General features: G+C 37.9%; 1 protein-coding gene across 1 annotated transcript; it reads left to right on the top strand.

Moving 5' to 3' along the window:
• The first annotated feature begins 4,237 nt into the window (after positions 1-4,237).
• LOC128491545 (lysozyme C-like) lies at positions 4,238-10,123 on the top strand. The gene is made up of 5 exons (XM_053463864.1): positions 4,238-4,286; positions 5,357-5,548; positions 6,315-6,473; positions 9,005-9,083; positions 9,948-10,123. The coding sequence occupies exons 1-5, from the start codon at positions 4,238-4,240 to the stop codon at positions 10,006-10,008; spliced, it is 540 nt and encodes a 179-aa protein (XP_053319839.1). The 3' UTR covers positions 10,009-10,123.
• Positions 10,124-15,539: the final 5,416 nt, after the last annotated feature.

Here is a 15,539-nt window from a genome sequence, read left to right on the forward strand (position 1 = left end):
GGCCACAGTGCCATATTGGTGTGGCAAGCCTGGGGGCAGATGTGCGTAACTAGGGGGCAGGTTGGAAAATACAAGGAAATAAAAACAAAAAAATATTTTTCTCAATCATAGCTTTTATTAAAAAAAATAGTTTACATGAATTAACATTTACTGGTAAAACTTTTTTCCTTTGGGGTCGTCTTATATTCAGGCTTTTTCTTTTTTTCCTAAATTAATATTCAGATTTTGGGGGGTCGTCTTATAATCAGGGTCGTCTTATAATCGAGCAAATACGGTAGATACCAGGGTTACATAAATAAAAGTAATGCTGTTCAGCCAGTAATGGATGACAGTCTATAACTAAAATTCCCATGAAGTTCAGCCAGCAATATGGCTGCTGAACATTATTGCAGATGCAGTCAGCAAAAGTTAGTGTTTGTACAGAAGCTTAAGCCTTCAGGCGGCCGCTTGTCTTACAGCGCCAGGGACGCCTTGTCATCTTCAGTCAGGGCTCTGTTTAGTGGACCCAGTTTATATACTGTATTATTTATAAGCACTGAGATTAAAACAATGTTGAAAATGGGAAACAAGGCTAACTATTTTGCAGTTTTGGTTACGTTTTCTTTCACATGTTAGGTACCACTAAGCGGGGCTGCCAGCAGGGATGTACAACCATAACCGTTGTAAGCGGCTCCTCTGTCTGTGAGCGGCTTCGAGAGAGCTGAAGTGCAGGTAAGGGGGTGGGGGAGGGTAGTTTGAAGTTTGAGTATGCGTGATTGAGGGAATGAAACTGTGAATGAATGAGTATATGAATGAATGAGTGTGTGTGATAGCATGGATGTGTAAGTGGGGGGGGCATGGTACAGGGTGGCTGTAAGTGATGTGCAGACCCCATACTGCTGGCAGCATCAATACACAAGGGTGGCAGCTAGCCAGGTTTCAGCATGTACTGGTTGGCTTGGCATGATAGGAGTGTGATTGCTAACAGCATTCACAGTCTCATCATGCCTAGGTTCCAGCTTTTACTGGTTTCCTGGGTATGATAGGAGTGTGATTGCTGTTAGCAATCACACTACTGTCATGCCAAGTCATATTGTTGAATATTAATTTATATATGATTGTTGACAGCAATCACAATCCTATCATGCCCAGTCAACCAGTACATGCTGGAATCTGGGTATGCCTGAGATTGCTGTTAACAATCACACATATATATAATTTCTTTTTTTTAATTAAAAGTGTGAGATTTTTTATTATTCTTAAAGTTGGTGGTCATTTTTGGTTTCGGCTAAGTGAACCCTGAATTTTCGGTTTTGGTCCAGAACTTTCATTTCGGTGCATCCCTAGAATAAATAGAACTATTTCATTTTTACTTATCCAGAATCCTGAATTTGTAGGCACAAAACTTTCTAGTACTCAAAATACAAAAAAAGTGAAGCGCAATATTCTAATTAAATATAAATGTTACACCTTCTGGTGAAGTGGTGCTGCAAAAACACAGGAACAAACTCCCCAAAATGTTCCAAATTAAATACAATCAAAACCACACAAGTGTCTGCGCACCCAAATAATAAGTGAGTAAATTATATGTGCAACACAAAAATAATATGTACAAAAGTACCCTTCCAGCGAGAGTTCCCACACACAGTATCCAAAAGGTTCATATATAAAAGGAAGAGAAAAGAAAAAAAATTATGGTGTAGTATATCAAAGTACGTTTTTAAAAAAACGCTATTAAGCAGATCGGACCCTTACAATTTAAAGGGCATAAATATGCCCATACATAGAGTGTGATGATCTCCTTAGGAGCTTCTTTATCCCACACTGGTACTTGTAGATAAAGAAGGTAGGCAGCGGAGGGGAGTAGGTAAAAACGATAATTTTAATGTATAAAAGAAAGGCAAACTTGTTGTCCTCCGTTTCGGATGTCACAGAGTCCAGGCTTCAAACTTCGTAGCAGCGCTACCACAAAGAAACGCCGTCTTAGTCCTCTGATCCACTTCCGTAATGCTACTTCTCCTCCCGATGTCGTCAACACGCACTACGCGTTTCGCTTATCGCTTCATCTGGTGCATGCACTTGACGCTCTGCCTAATGGTTTATAAAGCAGCCGGTCTATCCGAATTGAACTTTCTAGGCCCAGAAATCAGTGAGAGGAAAAGTAAAGGTTTTGTGTCATTTACTTTATCTTCATCTGCATATCTTATTTATATTTTCTTACAGTGAAAAAATGAGTGCGACCCTCACACGTATACAATTCTGACCCACTGCAGAAACAACTTGAACACCCCTGCTTTAGCAGGTCCCTTCCCCTTCACCCTGGTAACTGATTCTTCATAGATACAAAGTCTGTGCTTGGGAAGAGACACAGTTTGTAGGCTGCAGACACAAGGTAGTTTTATTAAAAAATGAATTTCAGCTAGGGTTAGTTAATACTCCAGCTCTCGTGACTCTCAGCCAGTCTGCCAGTCTGATATCTTAAGCATCATGGGAAAGTGAGTGCAACTAGAGTGCCAAATATTACAACTACTGTGTCCTATTTTGGTTCCAAACCTTTATGTCCCTTTTTACCACCCTCTAAGTCCCCTCTTTTTTGTAATACATTAGAATGCTTCACTACACAACACAACATTAAGTTTTCTTGACAACTCCCATGAACCAGCAATAGTGGCTGGTAACTATAGATTGGGTTTTGGGTGGGGTTTAACAATTAGTCTTCGGTACAAACACTACATTTTGTTGACTCCGTCTTCAATATTATTCAGCAGCCATATTGCTGTCTGAACTTAATGGGAATTGTAGTTATAGACTGGGGTTGTGGTGGCCGACACTACACACTAACTGCAGCTCCCATGATATACAGTCAGCCATTACATTACACTATATTACATTTATTTATTAAGCACCAGCAGATTCGTACAACAAAGTCAGTAAAATAATTTAATATCACACACAATAACAAAATGGTGCAAAAGGAAAAGAGAGGCCTGGCCTTGCAAGCTTACAGTTGAGACTAGGGTAGTTGTGGCTACCGTCCCAGCTATCATAAACTAAAGTTCTCATGTTGCGCAAGTTCATAATGGTCTGTAGCTACTACAGAGGTCATATAATATTTCCTATTAATGGGTTACTAACACTTGCCTTCCATAGGGAAACCCCTCTCCTGAGCCAACAAAGATGTGGGCGAGGGGGTGGGCAAGGGGGAAGGTGGAGGGTATTTCGCCCCTCCCCCGGAAAAAAAATCCTGCGGACACCATAGGTAAGACTTAGCAGCCAAACACCAAGTCGAAAGAAAGTTCAGTTTAGGACAGGCTGGCAAACACCAGGAGAAAACAGAAACTAAATCTGGTACAATTACCAGTATAATTACTATTATTACTATAAAGCCCTGCCCTTGATGCTTCTTGCACGAGATCCTGTTGGACTGCATGACAGCAATAGAGATCCACCAATGCCAGGTTACTCTTTAATCAAGGACACAGATTAGAGACTTGGCACTAATACAGTTTTAGGCAGTAGAGCTATTTCAGTGTTACTTCTGTCAATACAAACATATGAAACACACCAAGGGCCTCCTCGTATTAGTGCTCCATACCAGTAGGTCCAGGCATTAGCATGGGTTAGATTGACCTAGTGTCTCCATTTTCAATGGACTGAGTCGGATTACTGCCCAGGGTTACTGTTTGTGCAAGGATAAATTACTTTATCGCCAGAAATATTTGTGTGTGTGTATGTTTATGTCTATATCTATCTATCTCTTTCTCTGCCTTTCTACTGTATGTTATTGTAATATACTGGCTGAAGAATCTGACAGCGGTACATCACCGCTTTGCACCACAGATGAACCACATGCTAGCAACAGGCTCCCACCCAGACTGGCTCACACAAGGTAGTACGGTGCTAAATGACCTTGTTGTAGGACATAAAGAACCTGTGTACCAAATTAGTGTTTAAATATACTAAAATGGTACATCATCAGACATATATATTGTGATGGAGTTCCCAGAATTGTGACAAGGCTGCCAGCTTTGGAAGGCAATCTACCATAATTTGCTCTTGGGTAATGCAATATATAATTATAATCAATTAAGCACTTCTGATCAATATACTTTGGGTTCATGGGGTGGAGCATTTTTAGGAAGGGGTGAATCAGTGCTCCAACGCCACCTAAGAATGTTCCAACCACCTAATTGCACTGACCTTCATCCGATAAATTCAGTCAGTCTGTTCCCTGTAATAGTATAGTATAGTAAGGAGTATGAGTTTGATTGTGCCTGATAACTGGATTTACACTACTGCTCAATTGGGTAAGAGTTTTGTTTATTTTATTGATTCTGTTTTCATCACCTGAAAATAAATTAAACAGATTTCCTCACAGAGACACCCCAATTTTACACGACACACGCAGATTTAATCAGACACACCTAAATATTTCAGATATATATTCTGTAGATCGGACATCATTCATCCATTCCTTTGGATAGAAAGAAGGCGGTAAGACTCCCTCAGAATTATTGGAAGACGGTAAAGTATACAGTATATGACACATATAGTTAGTTCTGCTATTATTAGGAATATTAATATATCACTAGATTCATCAATTGTGATTCAATTTCTCTTTCTATCATGAATATATGTGAGTATTCCGTTATATAAAGGTATAGAGTTGTACCGTGTTAACCATAGGAAGAGAGAAAGCAAATTTGGTAAAGATGAAGCCAAATATAAAATATGCCTGAAGAAGAGACTTAGTCTTGAAAGCTTGCAATCCATTGTAGGTCAGTTAGCCATGAAAGGTATTTTATGCTTTTAATTATTTAGTAAATGTGACATGGCAAATTGATTGATGATATGCTATATTATTTAGTTTTTATATTTAATAATTATAACTGACTGTTGGTGGTATAATTTAAAATCAGTAATTTCTATCTCATATTATAGTGCACTCCAATATAAATTAAACATTTTTAAATAATTTACCCGACATTATGATAGATAGATAGATAGATAGAGAGATAGATTAAATGTAAATAATATCAAGAATATTTTAATTAAATGTTTTTGTATAAATAGAATAAACTTTCATTCCACATTTGATTTTCTAAAAAGAATTATACCTAATTCATGGCTTTGCATACTTAATTTATGAAAATTGTAGACAAATTCTAGACACATAGAAAGATGTGAATGTGCTTAGATCTAAATAGAATTGGAGCATGTTGTGGGTTTTATTGTTTCTTGGACACTGGTTTAGGGAAAATGAAAAGTCTCCATCAAAGTGGTTACGTTTGGGCCAGTTCAGCCCTTAGCGCCACTTCAGCCCTTAGTGAATACTACTCATGAAACTGTCTAAACTTTTTTTTTTTTTTGTGCATAGATCTACATGTAAAACAAAAGACTACGGGACATCTTTCTAACAAGAGTTCAAACATGAAAGGGGTTCTGTACTTGGCCATCCTTATCAGCGTAATAATTGGGACACATGGAAAACGCTACGCTAAGTGCGAACTTCTCAAAAGGATAAAGGATACTAAGTTGGATGTGTATAGTCAACATAGCGCGGCTAATTGTGCGTATATTTTTACACAGTAATGCTCCCTTGCTGAGTTGCTAATAGTGACATGTGAAAATTTCAACAGCTTGGGTCATCGTATCCTAAAATCTGAGATTCTCTCATCTAAACAGGGTTTCAAATCTAAATGAAGACCAACATTTATTAGCCAACAGTGCCTAAATAAGATCTCACACATAGAGGACTTTATTAATGTAAAGCCTATTTTCTCTTGATTCCTACATTAACTTCTGGTTAGTTGAGAAAGTTCCTCAACTTGGACCTTAGCTAACCACTTTCTGTTTCAAACATTTCAAACTATGCTGTGTCTCTATTTTTGATGGAAATTAATTTTATCATGCACAGCCTGATTATTTAAACCCAAACGTAATGCCAAAGTATGGATCAAAATCTGACGTTATATAACCTTAATTTACATGGCTGTTACCACTGTTTTGGGACTTAAACACATAAATGGGAGATGCTGTTTTTATTGTCTCCACTCAAATTCCTTCCTTTTGAGCCAGACTGAGTCAAATGACAGGCTTAAATCTGACTTCAGACTTTGATAGTCCACCCATGTGTTAAACATTAAAACATTATACAAGCAGAAGAGGAAAGCCACATTGACCGAAACTGATGCATGGAAGCAATGGTCAATCGTTTAGTACCTTAACTATTCACTTATCCCAGACATACAATACAGATATGCTTTACATACACTGTGCAACCCTGTTTTTTGATGATGTGTGTATATAAATATGTATATTCATATATTCACCAGGGGTATGCCTTGCCAAACACGAGAGTGATTATAGTACCACAGCCATCAACGACAATGGCCCTAGCCGGGACTATGGAATATTTCAAATCAACAGCAAATGGTGGTGTGATGATGGGAAGACACCAGGAAGTAAAAATGCATGCGGAATCAGCTGTCATAGTAAGTGTTCTAGGACCAAGTATTTCAAGATAAACCCTGGAGTGGTCCATTTTATCAGGCTTGAGTAAACTCTCCTATTGAACATTTCTGTAGATTCTACCTATTTACTGTCTTTTACTCAGGGACGTACCTAGAGTATTTGGCACCCGGGGCGGATCCTGTAAGTGGCACCCCCCCCCTCCAAATGTAAAGACATCTACAAAATTCTGTTGGCAAGAATATTTATTGCACCAATTTGTAAACTGTATGTCAACTGTAAACAACAAGAAATCTGAAAAAATAAATTAATAACTTATAAGTAAAATAAACACGTTTAAATAACAATTACTGAACATATAATAGTGCTTTCTTTAATAACCCTCCAAAAAAACGGCGTCCACATTGCCCATATAGAACCTGACCAGCACCCAAATTACACACACATAGGACCTGCCATATTTGCCCCCAAACAGCCCAGCATGAGTCAGCATTGTTCCCAAACACCCGAGTGTACGCCATCTTTGTCCCATAAACACGCTACCTGTGCCATCTTTGTCCCATAAACACCCTGCTTATACCATCTTTGCCTTTTTGACAAATCAACTATACACCTATGATTAACACAAACACTTTTAGTCACTCACTAATTCACTTTCATTCACACAATAATTTATTCTTTTACACAAATTATTTACACATATTCATTGATGCATTCTCACAAATTCATTAATTCTCTCACTCATTCACACAATTCATCCACACATTAATCCATTCATTTTCGCTCTCTCATTCTGACTCTTTATTTCAATATTCTTGCTACCCTCCTTTCTCCCTATCTACCCATTCTCACCCCCTTCTGCCCTATCTAGCCCTTCTCACTCCCTTCTCCCTATCTACCCCCTATCCCCTCCGTCTCACTCCCTTCTCCATATCTACCCCCCCTAACTGTCTACCCTCTCCCCCCTTTGAAGTTCACTTACCTTTCAGGAATCCTGGGGTGGGGGGTGCAAGGCCTCAGTCTCCCAGCTCTGCCACTGTATGGAACAGCATGGTAAGTGTGGATTGGTAAGTGTGGATTGGTAAATGTGTGAGAGTGATGGGAGTTATGATGTACTTTAGAGCATAATTATAAAATGAAAAAGACATTGGAAATGGTACAGCATAACACTCATCACTCTCACACATTTACCAATCCACACTTACCAATCCACACTTACCATTCCAGATGCCACACATACCAATCCACACATTCCACACATTCCACACATACCAATCCACACTTACGAATCCACACATACCAATCCACACTTACCAATCCACAGATTCCACACATACCAATCCACACATACCAATCCACACATACCACACATACCAATCCAAACATACCAATCCACACATACCAATCCACACATACCAATCCACATTTACCAATCCACAGATTTCACACTTACCAATCCACACATACCAATCCACAGATTCCACACATACCAATCCACACATACCAATCCACATTTACCAATCCACAGATTTCACATTTACCAATCCACACATACCAATCCACACATACCAATCCACTCTCACTGTCACTCTCACTGAATGATTTCCTACCTTTCCTCTTTTCTTCTTACAGCAGTCAGCTCCTTTTCTTTCTCTTCGCTCCTCTTCTTCTGTCTTCTTCCGTCTTCTTCCTGGTTCAGAGGGCACGGACAGCGGTGGGCGCGGCTTCAGTGTTGTGCGCCGGGATCTGACAACAAACCCCGGCGCACAGCAGCAGTTGCCGCGCAGATCGCGAGGGAGCGGTATCGAAGGCCCTTGCGAGCCTTCTCCTCCAGCGGCGGACATTGCTGTCCGTTTCTGGAGGGGTGCCGGGTGCCGGCAAGTTGGCACCCCCCTGATGAGCGGCACCCGGTGCGGAACGCCCCCCCGCCCCCCGCTAGGTACGCTACTGCTTTTACTTACCATAACATTTGTTCATGTAGATTTGTTGTTATTTTTTGCAGTTTTAAAACTATTTTCACCCTGAAAGGCAGCATTTCAAATGTTACATTTTAACAAAATAGGAAGTAATGTAATCGTTTTGCTTCTTGACATCTTGATCAAACCATGACTGCTGGCAGCTATACTCTGTCTTAGTGTTTATGTAATATTTGAGGTCATTTGGATAAATTATCAACAAGTACTTTTTAGATGGAGAAGACTGATCCTCTTTAAAAAAAAAAAATAAGTATATTGAGCAAAATAAAACATACTGCTTTATGACAACACATTGTATAGAAAGCAAGTTTCTACCTCCCTCCCCCAAAGATCAGCCACTATGTAACAAATGGTCATTAATGTCTCAGCAGAGTAATACTTTCATCTTTACATTATGATGGCCCTAGCCCAGTGAGCCTCTGGTTCATGAATAACTTGCATTTTCCTGTATAAAACATACTTCCATGGACATTTGCATTCCTGATAACCAAACATAATTTTTGCGAGAATCTTAAATAATTCTAACATTATGTATATTTCCTGTAATCTTACCTCACGCTTCTCATTCTTTGGTTTAGGGCTTTTGGATGATAACATTCTTGATGACATAGAATGCGCTAAGAGGGTTGTAAGTGACCCCAATGGCATGGGAGCCTGGTAAGACCATGTTTTGAGGTTAAAAATATGTTATTGCAAGAATTGACTGTTTAATCCTTGTTTTTGTTAATCTTTGTTTTTGATCATTGACAAAATCTGACAATTATGTTTTACTTTACTTATTTTGTAATGCCATTGAGTATATGAAAAACGTGGATAAACCTAAAATCACGTGTAGTGTATAAAATGAACAAGTAGTATAATACTTCCCTAATACGACTGCGGCGGCCCAAAAACGAACACTCCTCCTCAGGGTGTAGAAATTCAAACGAACCAAACAATAATGGGGCGCAGATGCATATAAGGAAAAAACAAATAAAAACCAATAGTGTAGAGTGTAAAACCAATAGTATGTGCGAATTAAATGTTGCACTCACAAAACCAATGGATGATTCAGACCCATCTAGGTTGGATGCAAAGTATCTTTAATATTCTTTGTGGATTATTTAGTTCGTGCACCAAAAGTGCTTGAAGAGTGTCAATAAAACGTCCACTGGTTTGCAAATTGTAGAGTAGTCCAAGGAATGTACTTCCATTGTTTGGTTCGTAATGCCATTGAGTACAGATAAATTCCAGATTTGCCCAATCCGATGCTTTTTCCGAATAGTTTTGGATATATCATAACCATTTTTGTCATGCTACACCACCATTCCACAGATGTCCTGCTCATAAGACTGATTTTGTTATTTAGGGAACCATGTAGCATGTTGTATGTCATCTTCACAACACATCTTAAAAACTAGTGCCATTTAAAACTTCAGGAATCCAGAGTAATAATTCTGCTAAAATACATCTATAGTGATCAGTAATTCATAGAAATAATAAAGAACGTATTGATATGTCATTTTTTGCCTTTTGTTTTAGGGTTGCCTGGAGAAAGAAGTGCAAGGGGAAAGACTTGAGTCCATATACTGCAGGATGCTAAAATCATCTGTAAAGGATAACCGTGCAAGGAACCTGCTCACAATATACGATTTTTTGTTTAGCTTATGAAGTTTAACATTGTCTATTAAAGCTGAATCTCAAAAAAATAATTACATCCTTTTTCGCATATTAAAGTTTCTTCAAGCATAATAACTGCTTACCAGAGTTTGGATTTTTTTTTATTCTTATATCCATAAAGTAGAGATGGTAACAGGTGGGGCTGGTGGTCGGTGGAGGAAAAAAAGCAAGTTCATGGGACTGTTCCGATGAAATCTAAAGTTGGCAAGCATGATCAGAAATATCATTTTAACGTTACGTTTGTCAAACTTTGCCAAAATGCGAAAAAGTGGGAGTTATTAAACATATATATTAAATTATTAAACAGATCATTATTTAGAAAAGCAGAAAACTAATTATGTAAGATGTAAAAAGACATTAGCAAATTCATGACCTCTTTTATAAAATCTGCTATTGACAAAAGGGAACATGACACCCATGACGAGAGACTCCTGACTCCAATCAGCGTTTGGAGAAGTAATTAGCTTAGGGGTCCACATATTTTATCTACCCTGCACTGTGAATGTTTACACGGTGTGTTCAATACGTATGATTGCGAACTTTGTATGTGATTAGTTGAAGCTTGATACTAGAATATGTCTTGATTTATTTCCCTTTCATTTTTAATGGGGCGATCCTAAAAAATGTCTATAAATAATTTATATTGTGGAGACAATAATTGAAGTTCAGGTAATCCCAAGGGGTTCACATACTTGTTTCTGCAACTGTATGCGTGTAGTTAATTTCTTAAGTGCTGAAGTGCAAAATTTTTACAACTTCAGACTGTGTGTGTGGTTAACCTTTTCAATACCGGAGTGCCACATTTTGTGAGTGTGATGTCATAATAAAAACAATGTGCCACATTGATGCGTGGGATGAGTGGGATTGACACGTTGTTACAAATATACTGTGTTGAGGCCAGTTTTTTCCTTTTTCAATTTGGTAACTCTACCGAAGACCTTCCTCTACCTGTGTGCTTTGTTACATATTCCCCTTTCTTGCCTTGTTGATTTGTTCCTTTAACCCCTTAAGGACCGGGCTCATTTTTCGTTTTCTACCCTGTGGGACCGAGGCTGTTTTGACAATTTTGTGGTGCTTGTGTTCAGGTGTAATTTTCTCCTCACCCATTTAGTGTACCCACATAAGTTATATATTTTTTTTTCAGGACAAGATGGGCTTTCTTCAGATACCATTATTTTGATCGTATCATCTTATTTATTATAAAAAAAATAAAAAAAACATGGTGAAAAATTGAAAAAAAAGACATTTTATGACTTTTATTTGAAAAATCTTTTACTCACCTAAAAAAGCAAGTAAAAAAACTAGCTAAATAGATTCTACTACTTGTCCTGAGTTTAGAGATACCCAATGTTTTTATGTTTTTTTGCTGTTTTTTTGTACGTTATAGGGCAATAAGTACAAGCAGCGTTTTATGATTTCCAAATCTTTTTTAACAAATCTGGTCAGTCTGCCTACATCTCTTATTTGGAACATCTTTGAAGCCGGTTAACTCAATTTAACCCATTCAAACCATATATTTTTGAAAACTAGACACCCCAGGGTATTCCAAATGCTGTTATTTTAACCCTTTCCATGCACCAATTATACAACTACACTTTGTCAAACTTTGTAATAGTAATTTTTTTTATTTTTTTTTCCACACAAATTGTACTTTAGTTATAGATATACAGGTTCTGGTATATGTCACTATCAAACAACACCCCAATGTGTGTTCAGGAACATCTCCTGAGTACAGCGATACCCCACATGCATGGGTTTGTCAGATTGTTTGGCTGGTAAAAGGCTACTTTTGGGGCATGCGTAATTCAGGTGGTCATTTGGTCATTCTGCCTCCATCTCCTCTTTGGAATATCTTTGAAGCCGGTTAACTCAATTTAACCCATTCAAACCATATATTTTGGAAAACTAGACACCCCAGGGTATTCCGAATGCTGTTATTTTAACCCTTTCCATGCACCAATTATAGAACTACACTTTGTCAAACTTTGTAATAGTAATTTTTTTCACACAAATTGTACTTTAGTTATAGATATACAGGTTCTGGTATATGTCACTGTCAAACAACCCCCCAATATGTATTCAGGAACATCTCCTGAGTGCAGTGATACCCGACATGCATGGGTTTGTCGGGTTGTTTCAGATTTAAAATTCCACATTTGGGAAGTGCGCTTTTTTTCTCCATTTTGGTCAGTCTGTACCTATGCCCTATCTGTGAGCTAGGCCACTCCAATTTACCCCATCAGCCATTTTTTTTATATATTAGACACCCCTTGGGTATTTGAAGTGCTTTTATTTTAACTCTTTGAGATTTTTGAGAAATTTTAGCACTTGCTCAAAATAATAAACTTAATTTTTTTAATTTTTTTATTTTTTAATACTTTTTTTATATTTTTTACACATTTTGCTGGTACTGGATGGTTCATCTAGTGACATCACTGCATAATTATTTTTAAATGTTAGCACATTTTTTTTTTTTTCCATTTTTTATTTTTTTTTTATTTTTTGAATATTTTACTAATCACATAGTGATTTGACTTGCATGGTTGAATGCAGTACCTGTATTCAACCAGCAAGTGGAGCCAGTTCTCTAGAGGGTCTGGAGACCATCTAGCAAACTTTTTCTTGTTTGTTTTTTTTACAGAGCGGCGGCCATCTTACTTGATGGCGAAGATCACCGGTAGCTGCGGCTGTGACCGCTCACCGGAGCGGTCACAGCCCACCTAAAGGTAAGTGTTTGGTGTCGCTGGATGCCTCCTGATCGAGGCATTCCAGCGACACCATTTAAGTTTAGGAGGCGATCGTTGATCGCCTCCTAAACGCTTTAAAAACGGGCGTCCGCCGCCATACAATGTATGGCGGCTGTTGACGCCCCGGGGAGGGGCCACACATGGCCCCCGATGCCGATCTCGGCCTTGCTGAATGCCTCGACATCGAGGCATTGCAGCAAGGCCGTTTAAGCGAAGAAAGTGATCCTTGATCACTTTCTAAGCTTATTTAACTTTTTGACGGTTCAGGACCGTCAAAGGTCATTTAGTGACCTTCTTGTCATGACGGTCCTGAACCGGCAAAGGTCGCGAAGGGGTTAAGCTCCAACTCGACCCTTCCACTCCAAAATTTTGTCTCGTAGTCTAACGTAATTGATTTCAGTTTGAGAGATCTTAAAAGGGATATCAATTCCTAGATAGTTAATCTTATTAGTCTCCCAAGTAAAGTCCTATTTTTCCTCCAAGTTAAGACTAACTGGGCCTGCAATTTCTATTATCGCGGCTTGTGTCTTTTTAATATTTAATTTATAATTCGAGGATTTACTAAATATGGAGATTTCATCCATCAACGAAATTAGAGAATTTTCAGGATCATAAAGGGATAGCAAAATATCATCTGCATATGGGTTTAGGGACCGCCCATTGTCCTTAGGGGGTTAATCAGTATGTGACGTGTAACTCTTCTTATGTGGTATATCTCCTGAAATGTCCTTGTGGTCTTTTGTATGTTGGGCAGACTACTCAGAGAATGAGAGAGAGATTTTCAAAGCATAAGTCTACCATCAGGACTGGGTTACTTGAATTACCAGTCCCGGCTCATTTCTCTGAGTCCCGCCACAACATCGCACAACTGAAATTTCAGATTCCAGAAAATTTAAGAAGGGGAGATCAACATAAAAAACTCCTTGCGAAGCATTTTGGATTAGAGAGCTGAATACTCTTAGTCCAAAAGGGTTAAATTTTGATTATGATGTGGCATCTCTCATTTGAATAGTGATGAGTTTTATATTTTTTAGTGAACTTTTATTGATATTTTTGATAGTAATTAACTTAACCTTTTTATGTTTTTCACAGATTCTTTGATGAAAATTGGTGCTGGTTCACTTTTAGAACTTCACACACACTCTCATCTTCGAGCAATAATATGCATGTGTTCTACTTTTCCATTTAGTATTAAGATTTCTTATACACTTTTATTGAAACAATTTTATAAGTTTTAATTTTATACACTTGCCAAATTTGGTTCGCTTTAATACCCTGTCACTTTAAATGTGTAACATAGTACACATTATCACTTTATATGTATGATGTAATATAGGGATATTAAGAGGTATAAGAGGACACAAGTTTCGCTATTTATATTTGTCTATTTGACATGATTTTTACACTTTAATATATATGCAATTTAATATCATTATTTTCCAAAAAAAAATTTGTAGAAAATATTATACTCCTTTATTAATTGTATTTTTTTATAAACTGCACTTTTTTAACTTTTTAAATTATATGCTTAATATTTTAATACACTTAAATCTGTCTTTTGTTCAGAAAATGGACTAATTTGGGTGTAGGGCAGTATGGAATGTGCTTAATACTTTAATTGCATATTTGCTCGTAGTATTTCTTTTTCTTTTTTTTCTTCCCATTTTACTTTATTGCTGTGGCTCTTTAATGTTATTAAATGATTGTGTCTACATTATATGTACTTTGTCGTCCTGATGACCGTTCTGCCGATACACCTTCTTCCCCTTTTTGGGAGATTTGATGACATTCGTTCTTAGGCAATACCATCCTGAATGTGCCTGATCTTGTCTGGTCTCAGAAGCTAAGCAGGGTTGGGCCTGGTTAGTATCCTGGATGAGAGACTGCCTGGCAATACCTAATCTTTTTTTTTTTTTTGTGGCGTGATGTCATCATGCAATCATATGGTTTGGTCTGGTCACATGATCAGACATTGGCAGAAGGGCAACAGGAAGAGATTAAGTTATGGAGATACAAGGTATTTACTTAGGATTTGATTAGTATGTGCCATTAATATGTCTGGTTATTTGTAATATACTGTATAATGTAGATGTAAACATTTTAATTATTTTGATGTTTTTAAATCACTTGGTGATCGTTTTTAAATAAGATAAGTAATTATCACTAATTGTTTGCATTACTTGGTGTGACTTTTTATTGAACCTAATTGGTTTGTATAGAATTATACTCATTACTTAAGGGTGTGATTTGGAGTGAAGTGTTAGCTTGACAAAGGCCCTGTTTGGCAGAAAACGTTGCTTTTGTTTGCTCTCGCTTAATAAAGTGTCCTAGGGACTGGAAGCTGTCTGGAGTGCTGGGATTCCTTTTCTTTGTTTGTGATCTTGTTTTCTCTCTCGCCGATCTTAATACCCTTTATATCCCCATTGTTTCTGATCCTGGACGCTAATGGTTCTATAGTTAATACGTAAAGCAGAGATGCCAATAGGCATCCCTGTCTAGTGCCATTGGCTATCCCAAACCAATTGGAACTGATCCCTTGACCTACTAGTCTTGCAATTGGAGTAGTATATAATGACATAACAGAGTCGTTGAATCCCTCTCCAAAGCCATAACATTGTAGGGCTTCTTCAAGGGAAATCCAACCAACCCTGGTAAATGCCTTTTCCGCGCCCAGGGCCAGGAACAATGGATACGTATTGGTGGATAT

The sequence above is a fragment of the Spea bombifrons genome, chromosome 4, assembly GCF_027358695.1.
Source record: "Spea bombifrons isolate aSpeBom1 chromosome 4, aSpeBom1.2.pri, whole genome shotgun sequence".
Classification (NCBI taxonomy): Eukaryota; Metazoa; Chordata; class Amphibia; order Anura; family Pelobatidae; genus Spea; species Spea bombifrons.